Source organism: Carcharhinus amblyrhynchos, chromosome 11 (genome assembly GCF_965287045.1).
Source record: "Carcharhinus amblyrhynchos chromosome 11, sCarAmb.v2.hapA, whole genome shotgun sequence".
Classification (NCBI taxonomy): Eukaryota; Metazoa; Chordata; class Chondrichthyes; order Carcharhiniformes; family Carcharhinidae; genus Carcharhinus; species Carcharhinus amblyrhynchos.
The window spans coordinates 86,410,176-86,433,832 of record NC_137334.1 but is presented as its reverse complement, the minus strand read 5'-3'; the positions used below and the strand labels follow the sequence as shown (position 1 = coordinate 86,433,832).

Below are 23,657 nucleotides of genomic sequence, written 5' to 3'. Positions count from 1 at the left end.
CCTATTAGAATTTTATAAGTCTCTATGAGATCCCCTCTCATTTGTCTGAACTCCAGTAAAAACAACCCTAACCTTGTCAATCTCTTCTCATACATTAGCCCCACCATCCCCAGAATCAGCCTGGTAAACCTTCGCTGCACTCCCTCGAGAGTGAGTACATCCTTCCTCAGAAAAGGGTGATGAGCTTCCGATAGCTTTTTCATATCACCAGCAAACACCTTAATCGACATCATCCTCTGTCTTTTCTCTTTTATTTTCAGCTGAGTTTTGGAGGGATTCCAATTCCAAGCAAATCCGTGACATTCCTGAGGAAGAACTTTCATGGCTGCATCGAGAATCTCTATTACAACGGACTGAATATTATTGATCTGGCCAAGAGACACAAGCCACAGATACACATGGTGGTAAGATCTTAGAGATGAAGGTATCTGGGGAGGTAGGTTAGATTGTGATTAAACATATGTAATCGATCGGAATCGCATCAACACCTCTACTAAAGAAGGCGCACTTTGGACTCAAAATGTTAACTCTGTTTCTGTCTCCACAGCTGTTGCCAGACTTCCTGTGGAGAGAGAAACAAAAAGAAAAAATGCTGGAAAATCTCAGCAGGACTGGCAGCATCTATAAAGAGAGAAAAGAGCTGAAGTTTAGAGTTCAGATGAGCTTTGACAAAGGCTCATCTTGCACTTGAAACGTCAGCTCTTTTCCCTCCTCACAGATTCTACCAGACCTGAGATTTTCCAGCATTTTCCCTTTTGGTTTCAGATTCCAGCATTTGCAGTAATATATTTTTATTTGCTGTATTTTTTGTTCATCCACTGTATTTTGCTTTTATTGCACTAAAGAAGCTTGATTAAGTAGCTATTTTCTTTCTGAAAGCTGCTGAACACAAGTATTTTCTATTTTTGCAACTTATTGTGGTGCTGCTGGGCTGTGGTTCACTCAGTGAGTCCAAGTTGCTTTGGCAACTTGTAAGTTGCAGTGTGGAACCGCGGTTAGGGATGGTGAGCCTCTAACTTTCTTCCCATCACTTGGCTGAATAGAGGGCTTGCCATTGAACATAAGAACATAAGAACATAAGAAATAGGAGCAGGAGTAGGCCATCTAGCCCTTCGAGCCTGCCCCGCCATTCAATAAGATCATGGCTGATCTGTTGTGGCTCAGTTCCACTTTCCCGCCCTCTCCCCATAACCCTTAATCCCCTCTCTTATCAAGAACCCATCAACCCGCTTCTTAAAAATATTTAGCGAGGCAGCCTCCACCACTTCAACGGGCAGAGAATTCCAGAGATTCACCACCCTTTGAGTGAAGAAGTTCCTCCTCAACTCCGTTCTAAACCGCCTCCCCTTTATCTTGAGGCTGTGCCCCCTAGTCCTACTGTCTTTTTTGAGCGGGAAGAGTCTCTCCACCTCTATCCTATCCATCCCATTCATCATCTTATACGTCTCAATGAGATCTCCCCTCATTCTTCTAAACTCTAACGAGTACAAGCCTAGTTTATTCAGCCTCTCCTCATAGCTCAATCCCCTCAACTCCGGTATCAGCCTAGTAAACCTCCTCTGCACTCCCTCCAGGGCCAAAATATCCTTGCGCAGGTGCGGCACCCAAAACTGCACACAGTACTCCAGCTGCAGCCTCACCAATGCCCTATACAGCTGCAGCAAGACCTCCCTACTTTTATATTCAATCCCCCTCGCTATGAAGGCCAGCATCCCATTCGCCTTCCTGACCACCTGCTGCACCTGCAAGCTGGGTTTTTGCGACTCATGCACAAGGACCCTGAGGTCCCTCTGCACCGTCGCCTGCTGCAGGTTTTCGCCACGTAAGTAATAGTCCTTCCTACCATTCTTCCTACCAAAGTGGACCACCTCACACTTGCCAACATTAAATTCCATTTGCCATTTCCTGGCCCATTCGCCCAGCCTATCTAGATCCTTCTGCAGACTCTCCACACCCTCCGCACAATTGATACTTGTTTTGACCACGCTGTGAATTACCAGATCCTGGGGTGGGACTTGAACCCAGAGCTTTGAGTTTAGAAGCCAGGGTGCTATCCACTGCGTCACAAGACCTCCCACAGCTCACCTTGTGGCTCACCTACCCCTCTCCTCTTGAGGTGTGCCTGTTGGGCTTCTGTACCCATTTATACTGTTGGCTTTCATAGAATCCTACAGTGCAGAATGAGGCCATTCGGCCCATCTGCACTGGCCACAATCCCACCCCGGCTCTATGCCCACAACCACATGCATTTACCCTAGTCGGTCCCTTTGACACTAAGGGACAAGTTAGCATGGTCAGTCCACCTAACCTGCACATCTTTGGACTGTGTGAAGAAAGCAGAGGAAACCCACACTGACATGGGGAGAACATGCAAACTCCACACAGGCAGTGATCGAAGCCCAGAATCAATCGCAGGTCCCTGGCATTGTGAGGCAGCAGCACTAGCCACTGTGTCACCGTGCCGCCCACTTTAAAGCATTTCCTGATTTATACCACAAGTGATTTGCCCTCTGCCCAGGAGAAATCAAGGACAATTATTTTAATACCAACTGTCCTCCCTTTTAAATTATGTTTGAACCTTTCAACACTTAGGAGAATAATTGAAAGACTGAAAGAAAGAAAACCTTAATTGATATCCTGCCTTTCAGGACCTCAGAACATTCTAAAGTGCCTTATAACTAATCACATTCTTCTGAAATGCAGTCATTATAATGTAGGAAACCTAGCAACCAACTTGTGCACAGCAAGCTCCCACAAGGAGGATTCACCAGATAACCTGTTTTTGTGATGTTGGAAAAGGGGTAAACATTAGTCAGAAAGCTGGAAAGGATTTTTTTTCTCTTTGAAATAGTGCTGCAAAATGTTTGTTATATCCACTCGAGAGGGCAGATAGGAGTGTGGTGTAGTTTCTGAGCTGAAGAGACAGCTCCAATAATGCAGCTCTCCTTTCATGGAAGGTTGCAATTGGTGAATGTGGTTGGCAAAATAACTGCATTATCTTCAAACATTCTCTTTTTAAAGGACTACTCTGAGTCCTAGCTATCAATGCCATCTGTGTCCCTAGCAACGATTAGAGATGAAAGCAGTCTGTTTGCAACCTTTGTATGAAGGTTCCCGAGAGTAGGTTTCTACTTCATAATTGTGCCATCTCTAAGACTGCCTATTTTCATCTCACCGTATCACTGTAGAAGTTCCTAATTTCCCTCAGTAATGGAGTTGGATTGGTGAGATGTGTTGGCCTGGGAGTGTGATGTATACAATTTATGGGAGCATGTTGGTGTGTGGAAGTCTTACCTCTGTGACAGATTAATAGACTCTGGAATTCACCAGGAGTGGGTCAAAGTATCACAGATAGTAAAGTAGAGGCATAGATCAGCTAGGTAGTCAACATCTTGTCCCAAAGTAGGGTAGTCTAAAACTAGAGGGCACAGGTTTAAGGTAAGAGGGGGGAGATATAAAAAGGCCTAGAGGGGCAATTTTTTTCACACAGAGGGTGGAGAGTGTCTGGAACAAGCTGCTAGAGGCAGTAGTAGAGGCAGATACAACTTTGTCTTTTAAAAAGTGTTCAGACAGTTACATGGGTAAGATTGCTATGGAGGGATATGAGCCAAATGCAGGCAATTGGGACTAACTTAGTGATAAATAAAAGGGAGGTATGAACAATTTGGGCTAAAGGGTCTGTTTCTATGCTGTAAACCTCTATGGCTCTATGAATCAATTGAACTGGTTTGCAATGGCAGTGCTAGGGATAGCATGCTGTGTGCTATAAACAAATGCCAATTGTGAGGCACGACTTGGGATTCTGATGGCATTTTGCCATGCAGGGAGCTGATTTGAGCCATCAGTGGCAGATGGAGATTGGAGAACGGCGCAAAGAGGTCAGGGAAAATGTGATTCAGCTTGGGCCTTCCTTCCTGTTTTCTTTGTATATTAGAGAGTGACATTGGCTGGGAGCTGGGAACAGGATGATGGCCACATTGGATCATCCAACAATGCGTGCTCTTCGAGAATTAAAGGAAAAGAATCCCCAGACTATTTAAAGACAAAGAACCTTCCTGTTTAATAAAATCATTGGCAAATTTTTTCCTCGGATGGAGAAAGCTAGCACGAGGGGGCATGGCTTTAAATTAAGGGGGGGTAGTTATAGGACGGATGTCAGGGGTAGGTTCTTTACCCAGAGGGTGGTGAGGGATTGGAATGCCCTGCCTGCTGCAGTTGTAAATGCGCCTAGTTTGGGGGCGTTTAAGAGATCTGTGGATAGGTTTATGGACGAAAAGGGATTGGTTTAGATTAGTGGGTCAGTGTTTTTTTTTTAAAAATCTGGTCGGCGCAACATCGTGGGCCAAAGGGCCTGTTCTGCGCTGTTATGTTCTATGTTCTAAAAAGTTTGCATCAAATTTACTGCTGGTATTTGCTAGTTAAAGGAATTATTTATTAAACTCATCAACATTGTTAGGGTCCTGGGCCCAAAACACAAGTTGTATTCTGAAGCTAGACGAGATCTCAAAAATGTTTCAATTTCAGTATATGATGAGGAAAGGATGCTTTGCTCCAGGAGTAATTCACTGACAAATTAGAAATATTTTATAGTAAAATAAACTTTATTTAATAAAACAGTTTAATTCTAACTCTAACAAATGAAACAACTTAACTATTTCCCAATATTTAAACATGAAAAGAAACAATTTTAACTTCTTACTTATCACTGTTTCAGTTCCAAATAAGCACCATTCTTCTTGCAGACTCAAAATGCACTTTAAATACAGTTAGCAAACATAAATATACTTGCTATAATTGTGCAAACTTCTGTAAACGACTGTAAAACTTTCAGAGAGATGTTATGGAGAGAGAAGGTTGCAGACATCTGTCTTTAAATAAACCCCAGCTAAAACTGACCACTTGCTTTTTCTCTGCTACATTCTTAGCTCCTCCCATTAACCTCATTATCACATGACCCTGCACAACTAAACCTATCTTCTCCCTTTAATCAAAACCTAGGGGACATATTCACATTGTAAATAAAAGGCCATTAGCTCACCCCTAAGTTAACTTTACAGGGTTAAAGTGAGTAATTATCCTGCTTTCCCAGCATCTGAGCTACATTCCCACCAGACATACCACTGCCTGCAGAAGAAAAACTGAACTTTGAAACAGTCCCCTTAGATATAAAAAAAACCACATCACTCCATCATCACCACATCAAGCATACAACATAGAACATGCTGTTGATAGAAAACAGAAATTGTGATTTTTAAATATTATTTGGAAGTCATTCAGATTTTTTTTTGCCTGATTTTAACATCATGTAATTGGGTGAAATTTGAATGTGAAACCTGAGTCTCACATGTAAGAAGTGTTAGATGTAAGATGTCCTGTTGCACAGTGGAAACATGTCAGGAAACATGGGCTGGGATTTTTGCTGCACCCACACCCTCTCCTGGCCTCCCAACTTGGTTGTGTGTTTTCCAGCGATGGAGGCCACCTGCAATTGGCCGGTGAAGGGATATTCTGATCCCACTGATATCTGTGGAATTTTGAATGGCCTGTACCCCTCACACTGCCAAGGAACCCACTGCAGAGGGTCATCACAGGCTGGCCCAGAAAATCCCACCAATGGAAAGGACTGGAAAATTCCACTCACAGTGTTTTACAAGGCAGGAACGGAACATCATGTAAGCGGCAAAAAAATGTGCTGCCATTGGGTGGGCCATTGGTCCTGGGTACATTGGAATACTAAACATTACTGTACCACAACAATGTACGTCACGGTAGCACCCTGGTTAGCACTGCTGCTTCATAGCTCCAGGGTCCTGGGTTCAATTCCCACCTCGGGTCACTGTCTGTGTGGAGTTTGCGCATTCTCCTTGTGTCTGCGTGGGTTTCCTCTGGGTGCTCCAGTTTCCTCCCACAGTCCAAAGATGTGTGGGTTAGGTTAATTGGCCATCCTACAAAATTGCCCCTTAGTGTCCTGAGGTGCATAGGTTAGAGGGATTAGTGGGTAAAATATGTAGGGATATGGGGGTAGGGCCTGGGTAGGATTGTGTTCAGTGCAGACTCAATGGGCCGAAGGGCCTCTTTCTGCACTGTAGAGTTTCTATAGTTCTATGAACATGCAGTGGCACAGTGGTTAGCACTGCTACTTCACAGTGCCAGGGATCCGGATTCGATTCCTGCCTTGGGATCACCATCTATGTGGAGACTGCACATTCTCCCCGTGCCTGCGTGGGTTTTCTCCGGGTGCTCCGGTTTCCTCCCACAGTCCGAAAGATGTGCTGGTTAGGTGCATTGGCCATGCTAAATGCTCCTTCCGATCAGGGGCTGGAGTGTGGCGACTAGGAGATTTTCAGAGTAACTTCATTGTAATGTTAATATAAGCCTACTTGTGACACTAGTAAATACTCAGAAAATACTCAGCACCATTCAGGAAAGAGGTGGCCACTGACTTCAGCAGTTCAATGCCTTCTCCTCCTCAAGACACTTTTCAAAGAATCATAGAAACCCTACAGTGAAGAAAGAGGCCATTTGGCCCATCAAGCCTGCACTGACCACAATCCCACCCAGGCCCTACCCCCATATCCCTACATATTTACCCACTAATCTCTCTAACTTATGCCTCTCAGGACTTTAAGGGGCAATTTTTAGCGTGGCCAATCAACCTAACCCACACATCTTTGGACTGTGGGAGGAAATCGGGGCACCCGGAGGAAACCCACGCAGACACGAGGAGAATGTGCAAACTCCACACAGACAGTGAGCCAAGCCGGGAATCAAACCCAGGTACCTGGACCCTGTGAAGGAGCACTGCTAACCACAGTGCTACCGTGCTGACCTTATTTTTATTCATTCATGGGACATGGGCGTCTCTGGCTAACCAGTATTTATTGCCCATCCCTCGTTGCCCTTGAGAAGGTGGTGGTAAGCTGCTTTCTTGAATTGCTGCAGTTCATGATCTGTGGGTTGACCCCCAATTTTATTAGTGAGGAAATTCCAGGATTTTGACTCAGGATGGTGAGTGGCTTGGAGGGGATCTTGCAGGTGGGTGATGTTCCCATTTATCTGCTGTTTTGTCCTTCGAGATGGAAGTGATTGTGGGTTTGGAAAGTGCTGTCTAAGGTCTTTGGTGAATTGCTGTAGTTCATGTTGTAGATGGTACACACTGTTGCTCCTGAGTGTCGGTGGTAGAGAGAGTGGATGTTTGTGGATGTGGTGCCAATCAAGTGGGCTGCTTTCTCCTGGATGGTGTCAAGTTTCTTGAGTGTCGTTGGAGCTGCACCCATCCAGGTGAATGAGGGGTATTCCATCACATTCCTGAGTTGTGCCCTGTACATGGTGGATAGGCTTTGGGGAGTCAGGAGATGAGTTACTTGCTGTAGTTTTCCTAGCCTCTGACTGCTCTTGTAGCCACTGTGTTTATGTGGTGAGTCCAGGTGAGTCTCTGGTCAGTGGTAACCCCAAGGATGTTGCCAGCTGGGAATTCAGTAATGGTAACACCATTGAATATCAAGGGGCGGTGGTTAGAGTGTCTCTTATTGGTGATGGTCATTGTCTGGCATCTGTGTGGCACGAATGTTACTTCCCACTTGTCAGCTCAAGCCTGGATATTGTCCAGATCTTGTTGCATTTGAACTTGGACTACTTCAGTGTCTGAGGAGTTGCGATATGGTGCTGAACATTGTGCAATCATCGGCGAACATCCCCACTTCTGATCTTATGACGGAGGTAGGTCACTGATGAAGCAGCTGAGGATTGTTGGGCCTAGGAAACTACCCTGAGGGACTCTGCAGAGATGTCCTGGAGTTGGGATGAGTCCAGAACTGTAACCATCTTCTTATGTGCCAGACAGGACTTCAACCAATGGAGTGTTTGTGCCCTGATACCCATTGATTCCAGTTTTGCTGGGGCTCCTTGATGCCACACTTGGTCGAATGCGGCCTTAATGTCAAGGGCTGTCTCTCTCACCTCACCTCTGGCAGCACATTGTGCCTGTAAGCATCTACAAGATGCAATGCAGCCTCAACAATGTTATTTCAATTGCACCACACCCCTCTATGATTTCTCCCACCAGGAAGGGTGAAGGATAGTAAAGTTATGAGAATATTTCTAGTACTATAGAATGATAAAAATGGAAGGAGACCATTTGGCCCATTGTGCTGGTGCTCTTTACTCTTTGCTACAGCTATTCAAATAGTCCCACACCTTGGATCTCCAAGTCACAGGCCATCCTGATCTGTGTGTGGTGCTTTGTCTATCATTGCTAGGTCTCTATTCGACCCTAACTTAAACCATATCATCACTTTTTTTTTCCAAATCCATCTTCTCTGCTGCCTTTGCCGTTGCTGCCAGTAAAAATCAACCAATTAAAATAGCGAAGGAGGCGAACAATGAAATCACTGAAGCGTCCTTGCAGCGCAAAGGCCGTTTAGGTAGCTCAGATAATGAGCTTCTGAAAAGTCAGAATTAAATTTGAGTTCTTTCTGTCAAACCGCTGGAGGAAGAATCGTGTGTTCGTTGTTTTTCAATAATGATGCCCGTTGGGCGAGAAAATATTCTTGCTATTTCTGAGATAGAAGTCCTTTGTCAATAATGCTGTGGTCCATAGATGGAGGTTATTGAAGCATTGTTATCATCAGCCTGATGTAGTTGTGGAGTCAGCGGGAGTGAAAGGGCAACCTGAGGAAGAGTCTCTTGCCCTCTGATGAGTGGTCCCCATCTAATTTGCAATCAGTAAGTGAGGGAGAGGCTGTGCGAATAATTGGCAGTAGCCCTGCTCCCCGGGGCAGGCTGAAGTGCAGGATTGTATTGAATGATCTCACCAGGTTTGCAAAGGCTTCACATCTCCGCATCGCCCAGTCTTACCCCAGAATTATTAATCCTTCTCTTCGCTGTTTCCCATGTTCACAACCGTATACTTCACTGACTCGTGTTAAACTCAGCTACTCATCACCTGCTACTGCCCTCGCAGTATCACGGGTGGCACAGTGGTTACTACTGCTGCCTCACAGCACCAGAGGCACAGGTTCGATTCCAGCCTTAGGTGACTGTGTGGATTTTGGCCATTCTCTCAGCGTGTGCACAGATTTCATCCGGGTGCTCCAGTTTCCTCCCACAGTCCAAAGATGGGCAGGTTAGGTGGACTGGTCATGCTAAATTGCCCCATAATGTCTTGAGATGTATAGATTAGGGGGATTAGTGGGGTAAATATGTGGGGTTGTGGGGATAGATGCTCTTTCAGAGAGCCAGTGCAGGCTCGATGTGCTGGATGGCCTCCTACTGCACTGTAGGGATTATGTGTTGAAATCAAATTTGCACTCTGATTGCGGTTATTGCTTCTTTCACACAGCAGGCTAAGCAATTTTGCACACCAGCCAACCACAGGATGAACAATAACCCACTGTCACTCATGTTGCAGGGGAGTCATAGAGGTTTACAGCATGGAAACAGGCCCTTCGGCCCAACCTGTCTGTGCCGCCCAGTTTTTACCATTAAGCGAGTCCCAATTGCCTGCATTTGGCTCATGACCCCCTATAACCATCTTACCAATGTAACTGTCTAAATGCTTTTTAAAAGTCAAAATTATACCCACCTCTACTATTATCTCAGGAGCTAGTTCCAGGCACTCACCACACACTGTGTGAAAAAATTGACCCTCTGGACCCTTTTGTATCTCTTCCCTCTCACCTTAAACCTATGTCCTCTACTTCTAGACTCCTCTACCTTGGGGAAAAGATGTTGACTGTCTACTTTATCTATGCCCTTCATTATTTTATAGACCTCTATAAGATCACTCCGAAGCCTCCTATGCTCCAGAGAAAAGAATCCTAGTCTGTCTAGCCTCTCCTTATAACTCAAAACATCAAGTCTCAGTAGCATCCTAGTAAATCTTTTCTGCACTCTTTCTAGTTTAATAATATCCTTCCTACAATAGGATGACCAGAACTGGACACAGTACTCGAAGTGTGGCCTTACCAATGTCTTATACAACTTCAACAAGATGTTCCAACTCCTGTATTCAATGTTCTGACCAATGAAACTAAGCATGCCGAATGCCTTCTTCACCACTCTTATCCACCTGTGACTCCACTTTCAAGGAGCTATGAACCTTTACCCCTAGATCTTTTTTTTCTATAACTCTCCCCCCAGTGCCTGACCATTAAATGAGTAATCCCTGCCCTCGTTCGATCCACCAAAATGCATTACCTCACATTTATTTAAATTAAATTCCACCTACCATTCATCAGCCCACTAGCCCAATTGATCAAGATCCTGTTGCAACCCGGGATAACTTCCTTCACTGTTCACTACGCTACTAATCTTGGTGTCATCTGCAAATTTACTAACCATGCCTCCTATATTCTCATCCAAATCATTAATATAAATAACAGTGGACCCAGTACAAATCCCCAAGGCACGCTGTTGGTCATAGGCCTCTATTTTGAAAAACAACCCTCTGCATTCATCCTCTGACTTCTGTCATCAAGCCAATTTTATATCCAATTGGCTACCTCACTCTGGATCACATGAGATTTAACCTTATGCAACAACTTGCCATGAGGTACCTTATCAAAGACCTTGCTAAAGTCTATGCAGACAACATCTACTGCACTGCCCTCATCTACCTCCTTTTTACCCCTTCGAAAATCTCATTCAAATTCATGAGACATGATGTTCCACTCACAAAGCCATGCTTGCTGTTCCTAATCAGTCCTTGCCTCTTAAATGTCTGTAGAGTGTGTCTCTCAGAATGTCTTTTATCAATTTACCCACTATAGATGTTAGGCTCACCGGCCCGTAGGTCTCAGGCTTTTCCTTGCAGCCCTTTTTAAACAAAGACACAACATTTGATAGCCTCCAATCTTCGGGCACCTCCCCTGTGGTTGTCGATGATTGAAATATCTCTGCTAGGACACCCACAATTTCTTCCCTAACCTCCCACAATATTCTGGAATACACTTTATCAGGTCTCGGGATTTATCTACTTTAATGTGTTTTAAGACTTCCAACACTTTCTCCTCTGTAATATGTACAGTTCTCAAGACATCACTATTTATTTCCCCAAAGTTCCCTGACACCCATGCCTTTCTTAATAGTAAATACTGATGAGAAATATTCATTTAGGATCTCATCCATCTCTTGTGGATCCGCACATAGATGACCTTGTTGATCCTTAAGAGGCCCTATTCTCTCCCTAGTTTCTCTTTTGCTCTTTATGTGTTTGTAGAAGCTCTTTGGATTTGCTTTTGCCTTATCTACCAAAACAATCTCCTGTCCCCTAACAGTCTAAAGAAGAGGAGGAAGTCACTCCAAATTGCAAACTCTGGTGTGAGTCAACGACTATCGACATAATTGGCATTGGGAGGATATCATGCCCAGGAGGGCATTTGTGCATCTTCCCTTTCATTTCTTTCAGCTCAGCTCTCTCACAAACACATTCTCTCCCACTCTCTCTTTCCATCAGCATTGTGTGGCAGTCCACACTCTGTCATCTGGTCATACTCACCCTTGACATTGTGTGCTAACTTGTGTGTTTGGCCTCTTTCTCTTGGGTGCATTGGAGATTTTGGTCTCTGCATCTGCACAGACTGATTGGAGGGGGTGGTGTGGAGATGGGTAGTAGTGAATGGAGAGAACCCTCCAGAAAATGCACCATCACTCCCTCAAACACCAGTGTAGAAAATCTGCACTCCTTGGTTGTAGAGCTCGGAACTTGGACAGAGGTCATTACATTGGAAAGCCTTGCTGGCAGAGAAAGACAAGCTCAAAATCTTGCTCTGCTGAAGGGGACAGAGATGGGCCAAACCACTCAAAGGAACTTCCATTTCCATGCCCCTCCGCCAACATCTTCATTTTAGCTTCTGTGCTATTTGGCCATTCACACCCTTTGTTCTTTCTGTGGACAGTTATTAGCAGTCTTTCTCCTGGTTCCTGTGGCAATGACTCATCTTTCATTCCCTCACCTTGCAGTATAAATATCTCCCACTTTTTATGCCTTTTAATTTTGACAAAGGGTCATCTGGACTCGAAACATCAACTCTTTCCTCTCTTTACAGATGCTGCCAGACCTGCTGAGGTTTTCCAGCATTTTCTCTTTTGGTTTCAGATTCCAGCATCCGCAGTAATTTGCTTTTATTCCATTTCCATGCATTCACTGTTGCGATATGCATTGGACTGTCTACCATGGATTGTTCATGTCCCATACGGAGAGAGTGGAGCAGTTTTCTGTGTGCCTGAACAGCCCTCAGCAGTGATTTTGAGAAGTGGAAGAGCAGACCAGGGTGGAGATGGGGCTGTCGCTGTGTCTATCATTCAGATCCTGCACAAACAGACTGGGCTCAGGATTGGCTACTAGTACCAGTTAGGAGGCTGGGACTGGGGAAAGGACCCCCTTCGACTCTCCTGGCATTCATATTACTTTCCATGTAAAATAGAAATTTACTTAAAATCGGATAAAATATAAATAAATAGTTCCAGATATGCAAGCCAGCCTTCCATCCATTGACTCTGTCTACACTTCCCACTGCCACGGCAAAATAGCCAACATAATGAAAGTCCCCACGCACCCCCGGACTCTTTCACCTTCTTTTGTTTGGAGAAAGGTACAAAAGTCTGAGGTCGCATACCAACCAACTCAAGGACAGCTTCTTCCCTGCTGCTGTCAGACTTTTGAATGAACCTACATTGCATTAAGTTGATCTTTCTCTATAACTGTAATGCTACATTCTACAATCTCTTGTTTCCTTCTCTGTGAACAGTATGCTTTGTCTGTCTAGCGCACAAGAAACAGCACTTTTCACTGTATACTAATACATGTGACAATAATAAATCAAATATGACCACAGGTTCCCCTCAAAGAGGAGGGCTGACTGGTGGTGGCTTAACCTCAGGCAAGGATGAGACGGTAGAGTCTTCATAAATACTCCTGAGCTGGTGCAGGAATTGAACCCACGATGTTGGTGTTGTCGCTAGATCAATAACTAGCTGTCCAGCCAACTGAGCTAACTAGCCCCAGGACATAGGTAAAGTGAATATAATGTGCTGGTTGAAGCAGTGGAGATCTGTGAAGATGGAATGAGGAAATTTCTGAGAATTATTAGTGCAGTAGTGGACCAGGTGGCAAACAATCCTTTCTTCAGATCATGGTGGAGTTGGTCATTAGCGAAACATTAATATGAGCCATGATTTGTCTGCTAAAGATGTCGGGCAGCTGCCAAAAATAAAGGAGGACAAGGGCGAGCACTAATGATGGCATTGTTCATCTTAATAATTGTTTCAGTGCACTGAAAAATACCTTCTTTCATTAGTTCGGCCCTGCTTTCACCTGGCATTCTCCCTGCATTCCATTACATGTTCGCCCTCATTATCAGGAGAATCAGAATCATTCGGATGGACAATTTATCAGATCTCTCGCAATCTTCTTGTGCATTCGCTCTTTGTTCACATCCGCTGTCCTGACAGGCCAGCACAATGACTGAGAGGTTGGCAGAGTGACTCACATGTGATGCTTCATCAACATCTGCCCTTAATCCTCCAGGCACGTCCTTCAGTTTGAAACCGACATCCCTTCCAGTCTCAGTCAGGACAGTGAAGCAAAGCAACTCCCCACCTTTCAGCTGACAGTCACTCTTCAGCAGTGCAGGGAAACCCTTCTCTTCTCTGGGCAGTTGATGTCTTTTTTTAACTCTTGTCAAAAAGATTGCGATTCAGAATCCTGTCCTTTAGATGAGTACCCCAATCTCTGTTGTAGCCTCTAATCTTATTGCTCAGCTAAAATTGGAGAGTAGACAGATACTCTCCTCCACTGGAATTTTCCTGCCCCACCCGCTATCAGAATCAGAGCCAGCAGACCATGCAAAGGTTTGTTGATCTCGAGCAGGATTTTCTGGTTTTGGCGCGAGCGCGACCAGAAAATCCCACACCCCCTGACCTCACCGTCGCTGGGTCAACATCCTGGATCTCCCCTCCCCAACAACACTGCAGGTGTCTCTATTCTTCAAGGACCACAGCAGCTCAATTAGACGGCTCACCGTTACCTCCTCTTGGGTCATTAGGGATGGGAATAAATGCTGGCCTTGACAAGTGAAGCTCATATCCCAGCATCAGGGAAAATGTAATAGGCAGCAAAGCAGTGAGGATATGGGTACAAGTCAGCCATTTAGCAATTCTCCTGGGAGGGTAAGCACCACAATTGCAGAGGCTGTTTTCCTTTTTGTAATGTGATTCTATGAGCATACACAGACTTTTAAGAAAAGTGGAACCTACACTTCAAGAGGTTTCTGCAGGTACAAAAGGAGTAGATAGACAGATGCAGGTAGAAGGGATGTCATAGACTGCAGTTACTGACAGCTCTGTTACCAATTGTGAAGTAGCAAGAAATGAGGCAAAGTACAAAAGTGTGAACTCTGAACAGTAGAATGTGCAGAGGTTAGCTGGAGAGATTTGCAAAGGAAGGCAAGGATTTTGAAATCAATGTTCTTGGGGAATAAGGTGTCCTATAGAGATCAGTGAAGGTTAGAGATGGAAGGCAGGTGAGGCTTTCTAAGAGGTAATGTGGAGATGGAGTCTTGGGCACATTTTAATATATTTACGTTTAATTTGATTTATTATTGTCACATGTATTAGCATATAGTAAAAACTATTGTTTCTTGCATGCTATACAGCCAAAGCATATCCGTACTTGGGAAGAAAACAAAAGTGCAGAATGTAATGTTACAGTCACAGCTAGGGTATAGAGAAAGATCAACTTAATGCGAGCTAGGTCCATTCAAAAGTCTGACAGCAGCAGGGAAGAAGCTATTCTTGAGTTGGTTGGTATACGTCTTCAGACTTTTGTATCTTTTTCCTGACGGAAGAAAGTGGAAGAGAGAATGTCCGGGGTGCGTGGGGTCCTTAATTATGCTGGCTGCTTTTCCGAGTCAGCGGGAAGTGTAGACAGTGTCAGTGGATGGGAGGCTGGTTCGAGTGGTTGACTGACCCAGTCCCTTTGTAGTTTCTTGCAGTTTTGGACAGAGCAGGAGACATACCAAGCTGTGATACAACCTGAAAGAATGCTTCCTATTGTAGATCTGTAAAAGTTGGTGAGAGTTGTGGCAGACATGACAAATTTCCTTAGTCTTGTGAAAAAGTAGAAGCATTGGTGGGCTTTATTAACAATGGGGGGACCAGGACAGGTTGTTGGTGATCTGGGCACCTAAAATCTTGAAGATCTTGACCATTTCTACTTCATCCTCATTGATATAGACCGGGACATGTCCTCCACTATGTTTCCTGAAGTCGATGACAATCTTCATTTTGTTGATGTTGAGGGAGAGATTATTGTCATTGGACCGGTTCACCAGATAGTCTATCTCATTCCTGTGCTCTGACTCGTCATTGTTTGAGATCCGACCCACTACGGTGGTGTCGTCAGCAAACTTAAAAATCATGTTGGAGGGGAATTTGGCCACAGAGTCATAGGTGTATAAGGACTACAGTAAGGGGCTGAGGACACAGCCTTGTAGGGCACTGGTGTTGAAGACAATCATAGAATCATAGAACCCTACAGTGCAGAAAGAGGCCCTTCGGCCCATCGAGTCTGCACCAACCACAATCCCATCCAGGCCCTACCCCAGATCCCTGCACACTTACCCACTAATCCCTCTAACCTATGCATCCCAGGACACTAAGGGACAATTTTTTAGCGTGGCCAATCAACCAAACCCGCACATCTTTGGACAGTGGGAGAAAACTGGAGCACCCAGAGGAAACCCACGCAGACATAAGAACATAAGAACATAAGAAATAGGAGCAGGAGTAGGCCATCTAGCCCTTCGAGCCTGCCCCGCCATTCAATAAGATCATGGCTGATCTGTTGTGGCTCAGTTCCACTTTCCCGCCCTCTCCCCATAACCCTTAATCCCCTCCCTTATCAAGAACCCATCAACCCGCTTCTTAAAAATATCACGAGGAGAATGTGCAAACTCCACACAGACAGTGACCTGAGCTGGGAATCGAACCCAGGACCCTGGAGCTGTGAAGCAGCAGTGCTAACCACTGTGCTACCGTGCTGCCTTCATGGAGGTGTTGTTGCCTATTCTTACTCTTGTGGTCTGCGGATTAGGAAGTTCAGGATCTGGTCACAGAGGGAGGAGCCGAGTCCCAGGCCAGGGAGTTGGAGATGGGTTTAGTAGGAAGAATGGTGTTAAAGGCTGAGCTGTGGACTATGAATAGGAGTGTGGAATAGGTGTCTTTATTATCTAAGTGTTCCAGGGTTGAGTGTAAGGCCAGGGAGATGGCGTCTGCTGTGGACCTGTTGCAGCAGTAGATGAACTGTAGTGGATCCAGGCAACCTGGGAGGCCAGAATTGATTTGTGCCATGACTAACCTTTCGAAGCACTTCATAATGATGGATATTAGAGGTACCAGACAATAATCATTGAGGTACGCTGCCAGATTTTTCTTTGGTATCGGGATAATAGTCATCTTCTTGAAGCAGATAGGGACCTCAGTTCGTTGTAAAGAGATGTTACAGATGTCTGCGAATACCCCCACCAGCTGATCTGCACAGGATCTGAGTGCCCGTCTGGGTACACCATCCAGGTCAGACACTTTCCATGGGTTGACCTTCAAGAAGGCTGCACTGACGTCCACAATGGTGGCCTCGGATACATTGGGTAGATCTCAATGGAGAGAATTCGTTGAGAAGAGGTTATAAAATGCTATCCTGGAGCAAAAGGGGGGCAAATAGTTTGATTTTTCTCATCACAGTCTGAAGTTTGGAATGATCTTAACAATTACTGTGGTTCTCTTGAGGTATCTGACTGCAACTGATCTAATATCTGGTGAGTTTTTTCTTTAAGTCCAGCAGAATTAGGCCTATGAACGTATCCATCTCAAACTTAAAGTAAAACTCTGCTTATTAAAAAAAGATATTTTCAAACTACTTGATCCTTTAATCATTCACATTGAGTCTGGGGAGCTCCCTGCCGCTAGTCCCAGATACTGAAAAACTCTTTGATAACATTGAATAGATTCATCTTTTTGACACAGCGCATAAATTTGGCTTTAGGAATATTCTTCATAGAATTATCCTAAATATTGCATTTCAATTCTTTGACTGCAGTCCCTGACTTTCAATCAGATTTCTTTTTTTGCTTTGAGCTTCAAAGAGATATGAAGCATGTCACATCTTCATTTGCAGACATTGCCACTTCTGCCAAAAAAAAAACAAGTGAAACTGATTTGCTGAGGAAGAGGACTTCAGGCTTATCTGTTCTACAGAACAGTTGTGTTTGGTACTTTTCTCACGGTCCTGACTGTTCGTGTATTGAAAAGGTAGGCGCAGCACAATGGCACCGTGGTTAGCACCATTGTCTCATAGCGCCAGGGACCTGGGCTCGATTCGCGGCTTGAATGGTTGGTCTTTGCAGAGTCTGCGCTTCCTGCACGGGCTTCCTCCAGGTGCTCCGGTTTCCTCCCTCATCTGAAAGATGCTGACTTTTGAGTCCAGACAGCCCTTTGTCAAAACTTTTCTCTCAAAGAACAAAAATAGCCCGGGAAACAGGCCCTTCGGCCCAAAGAGCCCGCGCCGCCATCCCAACACCACCAGTCCCCCCCTCCACCCGTGACCCTTGCCTAATGTTTTATGGCCATCCACACTGAGGGAAACTAATTTAGGGACAATTTATTACTGCCAATCAGCCTAACAGCACATCTTTGGGGTGTGGGAGGAAACCGGAGCACCCGGAGAAAACCCACGCAAGCACGGGGAGAATGCGCAAACTCCCACAGACACTGGCCCAAATCCATGTGTCTGCACAGCTATCAGTGATAGTCACTGAGCTGTCGTCTTGCCCAGTATCTGGTCCTTACAGATGCTGCCAGACTTGCTGAGATTTTCCAGCATTTTCTCTTTTGGTTTCAGATTCCCGCATCCGTAGTAATTTGCTTTTATTTTAGTCCGAAATATGTGTTGGTTCAGTGCATTGGCCATGCTAAATTCTCCCTCAGCATTCCCGAACAAGGTGCCAGAATGTGGTAACTCAGGGATTTTCTCAGTAACTTCATTGTAGTGTTAATGTAAACCTACTTGTGACACTAATAAAATACAATGATAGACATTGTTTGATATCTTAATTTTCTTCTGTGACACATCATATGAACTTGATGTCTACTAGACATTCTGGGTTGTCTTGGTTTGACAAGTCCAGATGTATCAGAATTAGAATTTGGGTTCCCCAGTGCAAAAGAAGTGTTTCATTTATATAGTTTAACATGGAAATGTCTCAAAATGTTTTACCTGCAATGAAGCACATTGAGATGCAGCGATTGCTGTCATGTACACAAACAGTGCCTATTTCGAGCACAGACTCAATAAAACATCACAATAAGTCAAATAGGCAGTGGATCGTTCTGCAATGTCTTTTATTGAGGGAGGACTGTTATCCAAAAGACCAAGAAAGTAAACTTCCTGTTGTTCTTTGAACAGTCTTTAACATCCACCCAAACAAACAGAATCAACATTACTTTAATAAGTTGTGCAAATCCTCTATAAAGAAAAACTGCCTACGTGTTACTCCAAGGTAGGCAATAGAAGATTCAAAATTAAAAAATATGATTTGAGTTGATTCATTACAGGCACATGTATTAGTATACAGTGAAAAGTATTGTTTCTTGCATGCTATACAGACAAAGCATACCATTCATAGAGTAGGAAAGGAAAGAGTGTGGAATGTAGTGTTACAATCATAGCTAGGATGTACAAAAAAATTAACTCAATGCAAGTTAGCTGTATTCAAAGTCTGACGGTAACAGGGAAGAAACTGTTCTTGAGTTGGTTGGTACGTGACCTCAGACTTTTGTATCTTTTTCCCAACGGAAGAAGTTGGAAGAGAGAACACCCGGGGTGTTTGGGGTCCTTAATTATACTGGCTACTTTTTCGAGCCAGCGGGAAGTTTAGGCAGAGTCAATGGGTGGGAGGGAGGCTGGTTCGTTAGACTGTATTGGTTAAATTATCTACAGTAAATGGACGAATATGTTCACATTCAAGTACAAGAAGTGGCTTTCAATCTCCACCATTTGCAGATGAACCATGGTGGATTCTCTGAATGTGTTGGTGAAAATAAAATTTTGCTGCAAAAACAGCAGGTGGCACAGAATTTGCCAACTCTTGGCTAACAGGATTCCTGATCATGATGTTGTGTGACCTTTCTGAAACTATTGCTATCAACTTCAACTTCATTGGCACAAGTTCACAGAACTCCACAGTGCAGAAAGAGGCCCTTCGGCCCATCAAGTCTGCGCCAAACACAATCCCACCCAGGCACTGCCCCCGTATCCCTACATTTTATACCCACTAATCTCTCTAACCTATGCATCCCTGGACACTAAGGGGCAATTTCTTAGCATGGCCTATCAACCTAACCTGCACATCTTTGGACTGTGGGAGAAAACTGGAGTATCCAGAGGAAACCCACGCAGACACGAGGAGAACGTGCAAACTCCACACAGACAGTGACCTGAGCTGGGGATCAAACCCAGAACCCTGAAGCTGTGAAACAGCAGTGCTAGCCACTGTGCTACCGTGCCACCCCAAGTTAAAACAGATCTTGAGTGCCGTAATTCTCTATCCCAGACACCTTCCCGGAAGGCCACTGTGATGTAAATAAGTGTGATTCCCAATCATAAATTATTTTGTGTAAATCATTACTTTATTGTCCTGGGAAGAATTAACACGAACTCTGCTGAATAAGCGGAAACTGCATGTGTTTTCCCTGTGAGACGCTGTGACAAGCTGTTTCAGAGATTAGTATATTTTTCTCCTTTCCATGGGTCACTGTCTCAAACTGATTTTAAAATGCTGCTACATTGAATGGTGCGGTTGCAGCCTTTTGTAAATAGTGAACTTAATGGCCGGAATTTTACCGGCACGCCCGCCCTGATTCCGGGAGCGGGCAAGGCACGGAGAATGGCATTCTCTGTTGGCCTCAGGTGGGATCGTACGAACCTCGGGCAGACATGCCGGTAAAACTCCGCCCAATGTGTGCAAAGATACAAATGATTCTCAGCAGTTTGACACCTAGGAAAAATGTCACATTCAGCTTTATACGTTGTGCTATTTGATTTCATACCAGTTAAAATCCTCATGGAGGTTAACACTTTCAGATCATTGGAAAACAGTATGCTGGGTCCACAGAGAGTTTTTATGACCTCACTTGTCCTGAAACTGTAAAATCCTACCCGAGTTCAACGGACGTAGGGCAAAAAGCAAAGAACAAAAAAAATTACAGCATAGGAGCAGGCACTTTGGACACCCAAGCCTGCCCTGACCATTCTGCCCAACTGAACTAAAACTCCTGACTCTTCCAGGGACCGTATTACTCTATTCCCATCCTATTCATGTATTTGTACAGGTGCGCCTTAAAAGACCTTTCCCTGTTCCACCGCTCATCCGCTCTAATTCCAGTGGCGAATGGGGTAGTAAAATCCCAGCCTTGCACTCTGCAGAGGTCTTAGGGTGGCACAGCGGGTAGCACTGCTGCCTCACAGCGCAAGGGACCCGGGTTCGCTTCCTGGATTGGGTCACTGTCTTTGTGGAGTTTGCACATTCTCCCTGTGCCTGCATGGGTTTCCTCTGGGTGCTGTGGTTTTCTCCCGCAGTCCAGAGATAGAATCATAGGACCCTGCAGTGCAGAAAGAGGCCCTTCGGCCCATCGAGTCTGCACCAAACACAATCCCACCCAGATCCTACCCCCATATCATACCCACTAGTCCCTCTAACCTACATATCCCTGAGCACTAAGGGGCAATTTCTTACCATGGCCAATCAATGTAACCTGCGCATCTTTGGACTGTGGGAGGAAACTGGAGTACCCAGAGGAAACCCATGCAGACACAAGGAGAATATGCAAACTCCACACAGAGAGTGACCCGATCTGGGAATCGAACCCAGGACCCTGGAGCTGTGAAGCAGCAGTGCTAACCACTGTGCTACCGTGCCGCCCAGATGTCTGGGCTAGGTAGATTGGCCATGCTAAATTGACCCTTATTTTTAAGGGGATTAGCAGGGTAAATGCGTGGGGTTATGAGGATAGAGTATGGGTGGTTGGTGATTCTGGTTGGTGCAGACCGGAGGGGTCACATGGCCTCCATGTGCACTGTAGGATTCTTTGATTCTGTGATTAAGAGCTGAACCAGCTCATTCCACCCTCTGGCCTGCTCTGCCATTCGATAAGGTCATGACTGATTTCATTGTGCCCTCAACTCTACTTCCCTGGCTTTCCCCACAACCCTTAACTCCCTTGCCTGCATAAACTCTATCCAATACAGCCTTAAGTAAATTCAATGCTCCTCACCTCCACTGCTTTCTCGGGAAGAGAATTCTAAACACTAATGACTCTCAGTGAGGAAAAAAAATCTCCTCTCATCTTAAAAGAGAACCCTCATTTTTTTAAACTGTATTCACTAGTTTTAGTCTCCTGCACTTAGGAAATAACTTCCACTCTACCAAGATCTCTCAGTATCTTACATGTTTTGCTAAGATCACCTCCCATTCTTTGAAACTTCAAGGAGTAAATGCCCAATCTGTTCAACCCTTCATCCAGAATGAATCAAATTAACCTTCTCTGAACAATATCTGATGCAAGGGAATGTCTTCTCTTGGAGAGTTGTAAGTCTTTGGATATCCTTGCCACAGAAAACTGTGGGAGCAGACTCCTTGTGTATATTTAAGGCTGAAATATATAGATTTTTTTTATCAGCAATGGAATCAAGGGATACAAGTAAAGGAAGGAAATTGGGCATGAGACTGTTGCATCAACCATGATCCCATTGAATAGTGGAGCACGCTTGAGGAGCCGAATGGCCTATTCCTGTCCTACTTTGTAGATCATACAACTCTTACTCAAATAATGAGACCAAAATTGTACTTAATACTCTGCAGTACTCTATCCATCTAATCCAAAATTTGTCTTTCATATCCCTTAATCCATCTTCAGTAAGTAAGGAACTGAAGGTTACCACTGGGGATATTAAGAGGAAGATTTCTTTATTGTTGCCTCAGTAAACAAGCAACGACTGCCTTTTAAAATAAAAATCATTTTATGGGACATGAGCATCACTGACTGGGCACAGCATTTATTGCCCATCTTTAACTGCCCTCCCTTTTAAAAGGCACTTGAGAGTCAACCATATTGCTTGGATACAAGGCCTGTGTGATTCACATTGACACTGAGATGGACTTTGAGAAGGGAAGCTTTTCTAACATATCCCTGAAACCCATAGACACAAACAGTCTGCCAGAATCTGGGAGAGAGGGAGCAGCTAGAGGCTGAAAGTCTCTAAGTTTCTCCATATAGGAATAGGAACTTGCACTCAGAATGAAAAGACACAGTTTGTGACAATTTGAAATGAGGTTGGAAGATTTTGTTAGCTTAGAGGGCTGAAGGGCTTGTTCCTTCTTCTTTAAATAAAGGTAGAATCACCAGGAAAAGCACTCATCATGAAAGACAGTTGTCAAGTTCAACATTATTTGGTTGGGGAAAGGAAACAAACAAAAACAAAAGCCCTTAAGAGCAAAGAATCAATCTGGACTAGCTCCAGGAAAATTGAATATCTTCTTAAGGGGCAGTGTAGGGTATTATTTCAGAGTGAAACTTTCAGTTGTATTAGAAGTCAAGGCGAATGTTTTGTTCTTAGCTTAAGGTATAAGTGGCCTGCAAAAATAGTGTTTAGACAACAGTACTTTCAGTCTGCTTGTTACAGTAAAGGGCTTAAAACATGAACCCTGTCATGTCATAAATATAGAGAGTTAGGCAGAAGGCTAAATTACAGGACTTCAAAGATAGTAAGTTCAGGACTATGACCTGTACCACGTGCTACTTAGAGTAGGAATTGAAAGATTAGGCAGATGAATGCATGGCTTGAGAGCTGGTGCAGGGGGCAGGATTTAGATTTTTGGATCATTAGGATCTTTTCTGGGAATGGGCTGACCTGTTCAAGAGGGACAGGTTATATCTGAACTGGAGGGGGACTAACATCTGTTGGGGAGATTTGCAAGAGCCACTCGGGAGGGTTTAAACGAGTTTGGCAAGGGGTTGGGACCCAAAGCAGTAGGGAGCCAGAAGGGAGGTTTGAGGACAGCACAGAAGTTAAAGAGAGCACATTAAGTAGTAAAGACAGTGTCAATAATCCTAGTATCAGACAGAGAGCAAGGGAAGTCCAGATTAAACTGCATTTATTTCAATGCAAGAGACCTGATGGGCAAGGCAGATGAACTCAGGGCATGGATGGGTACATGGGACTGGGATATGATAGCAACTACTGAAACATGACTAAGGAAGGGGCAGGACTGGCAGGTCCACTTAGGGACCGGTGACCATAATTCTATTAGTTTTAAGATAGCTATGGAGAATGATAGATCTGGCCCAAAAGTTATAATTCTAAATTGGGACAAGACCAACTTTGATGGTATCAGGCAGGAACTTTCAAAAGTTAACTGGGGGAATCTATGGGAAGGCAAAGGGATGTCTAGTAAGTGGCAGGCTTTCAAAAGTGTGTTAACCAGGGGTCGGGGTAAACACATTCCTCTTAGAGTGAAGAGCAAGGCTGGCAGAAGTAGGGAACCCTGGATGACTCGGGACATAGAGGCCCTGGATAGGAAGAAGAAAGAGGCACATGACATGCA

General features: G+C 44.5%; 1 protein-coding gene across 1 annotated transcript in view; it reads left to right on the top strand.

Annotated features, from left to right (window-relative positions):
- The window catches only part of LOC145349767 (contactin-associated protein-like 5), an 803,770-nt gene that overhangs the window by 424,703 nt on the left and 355,410 nt on the right, over positions 1–23,657 (top strand). Inside the window, exon 7 of the mRNA XM_080198309.1 lies at positions 261–404. Coding sequence (XP_080054435.1) covers positions 261–404 — 144 coding nt within the window. The remainder of the gene's footprint in view (positions 1–260; positions 405–23,657) is intronic.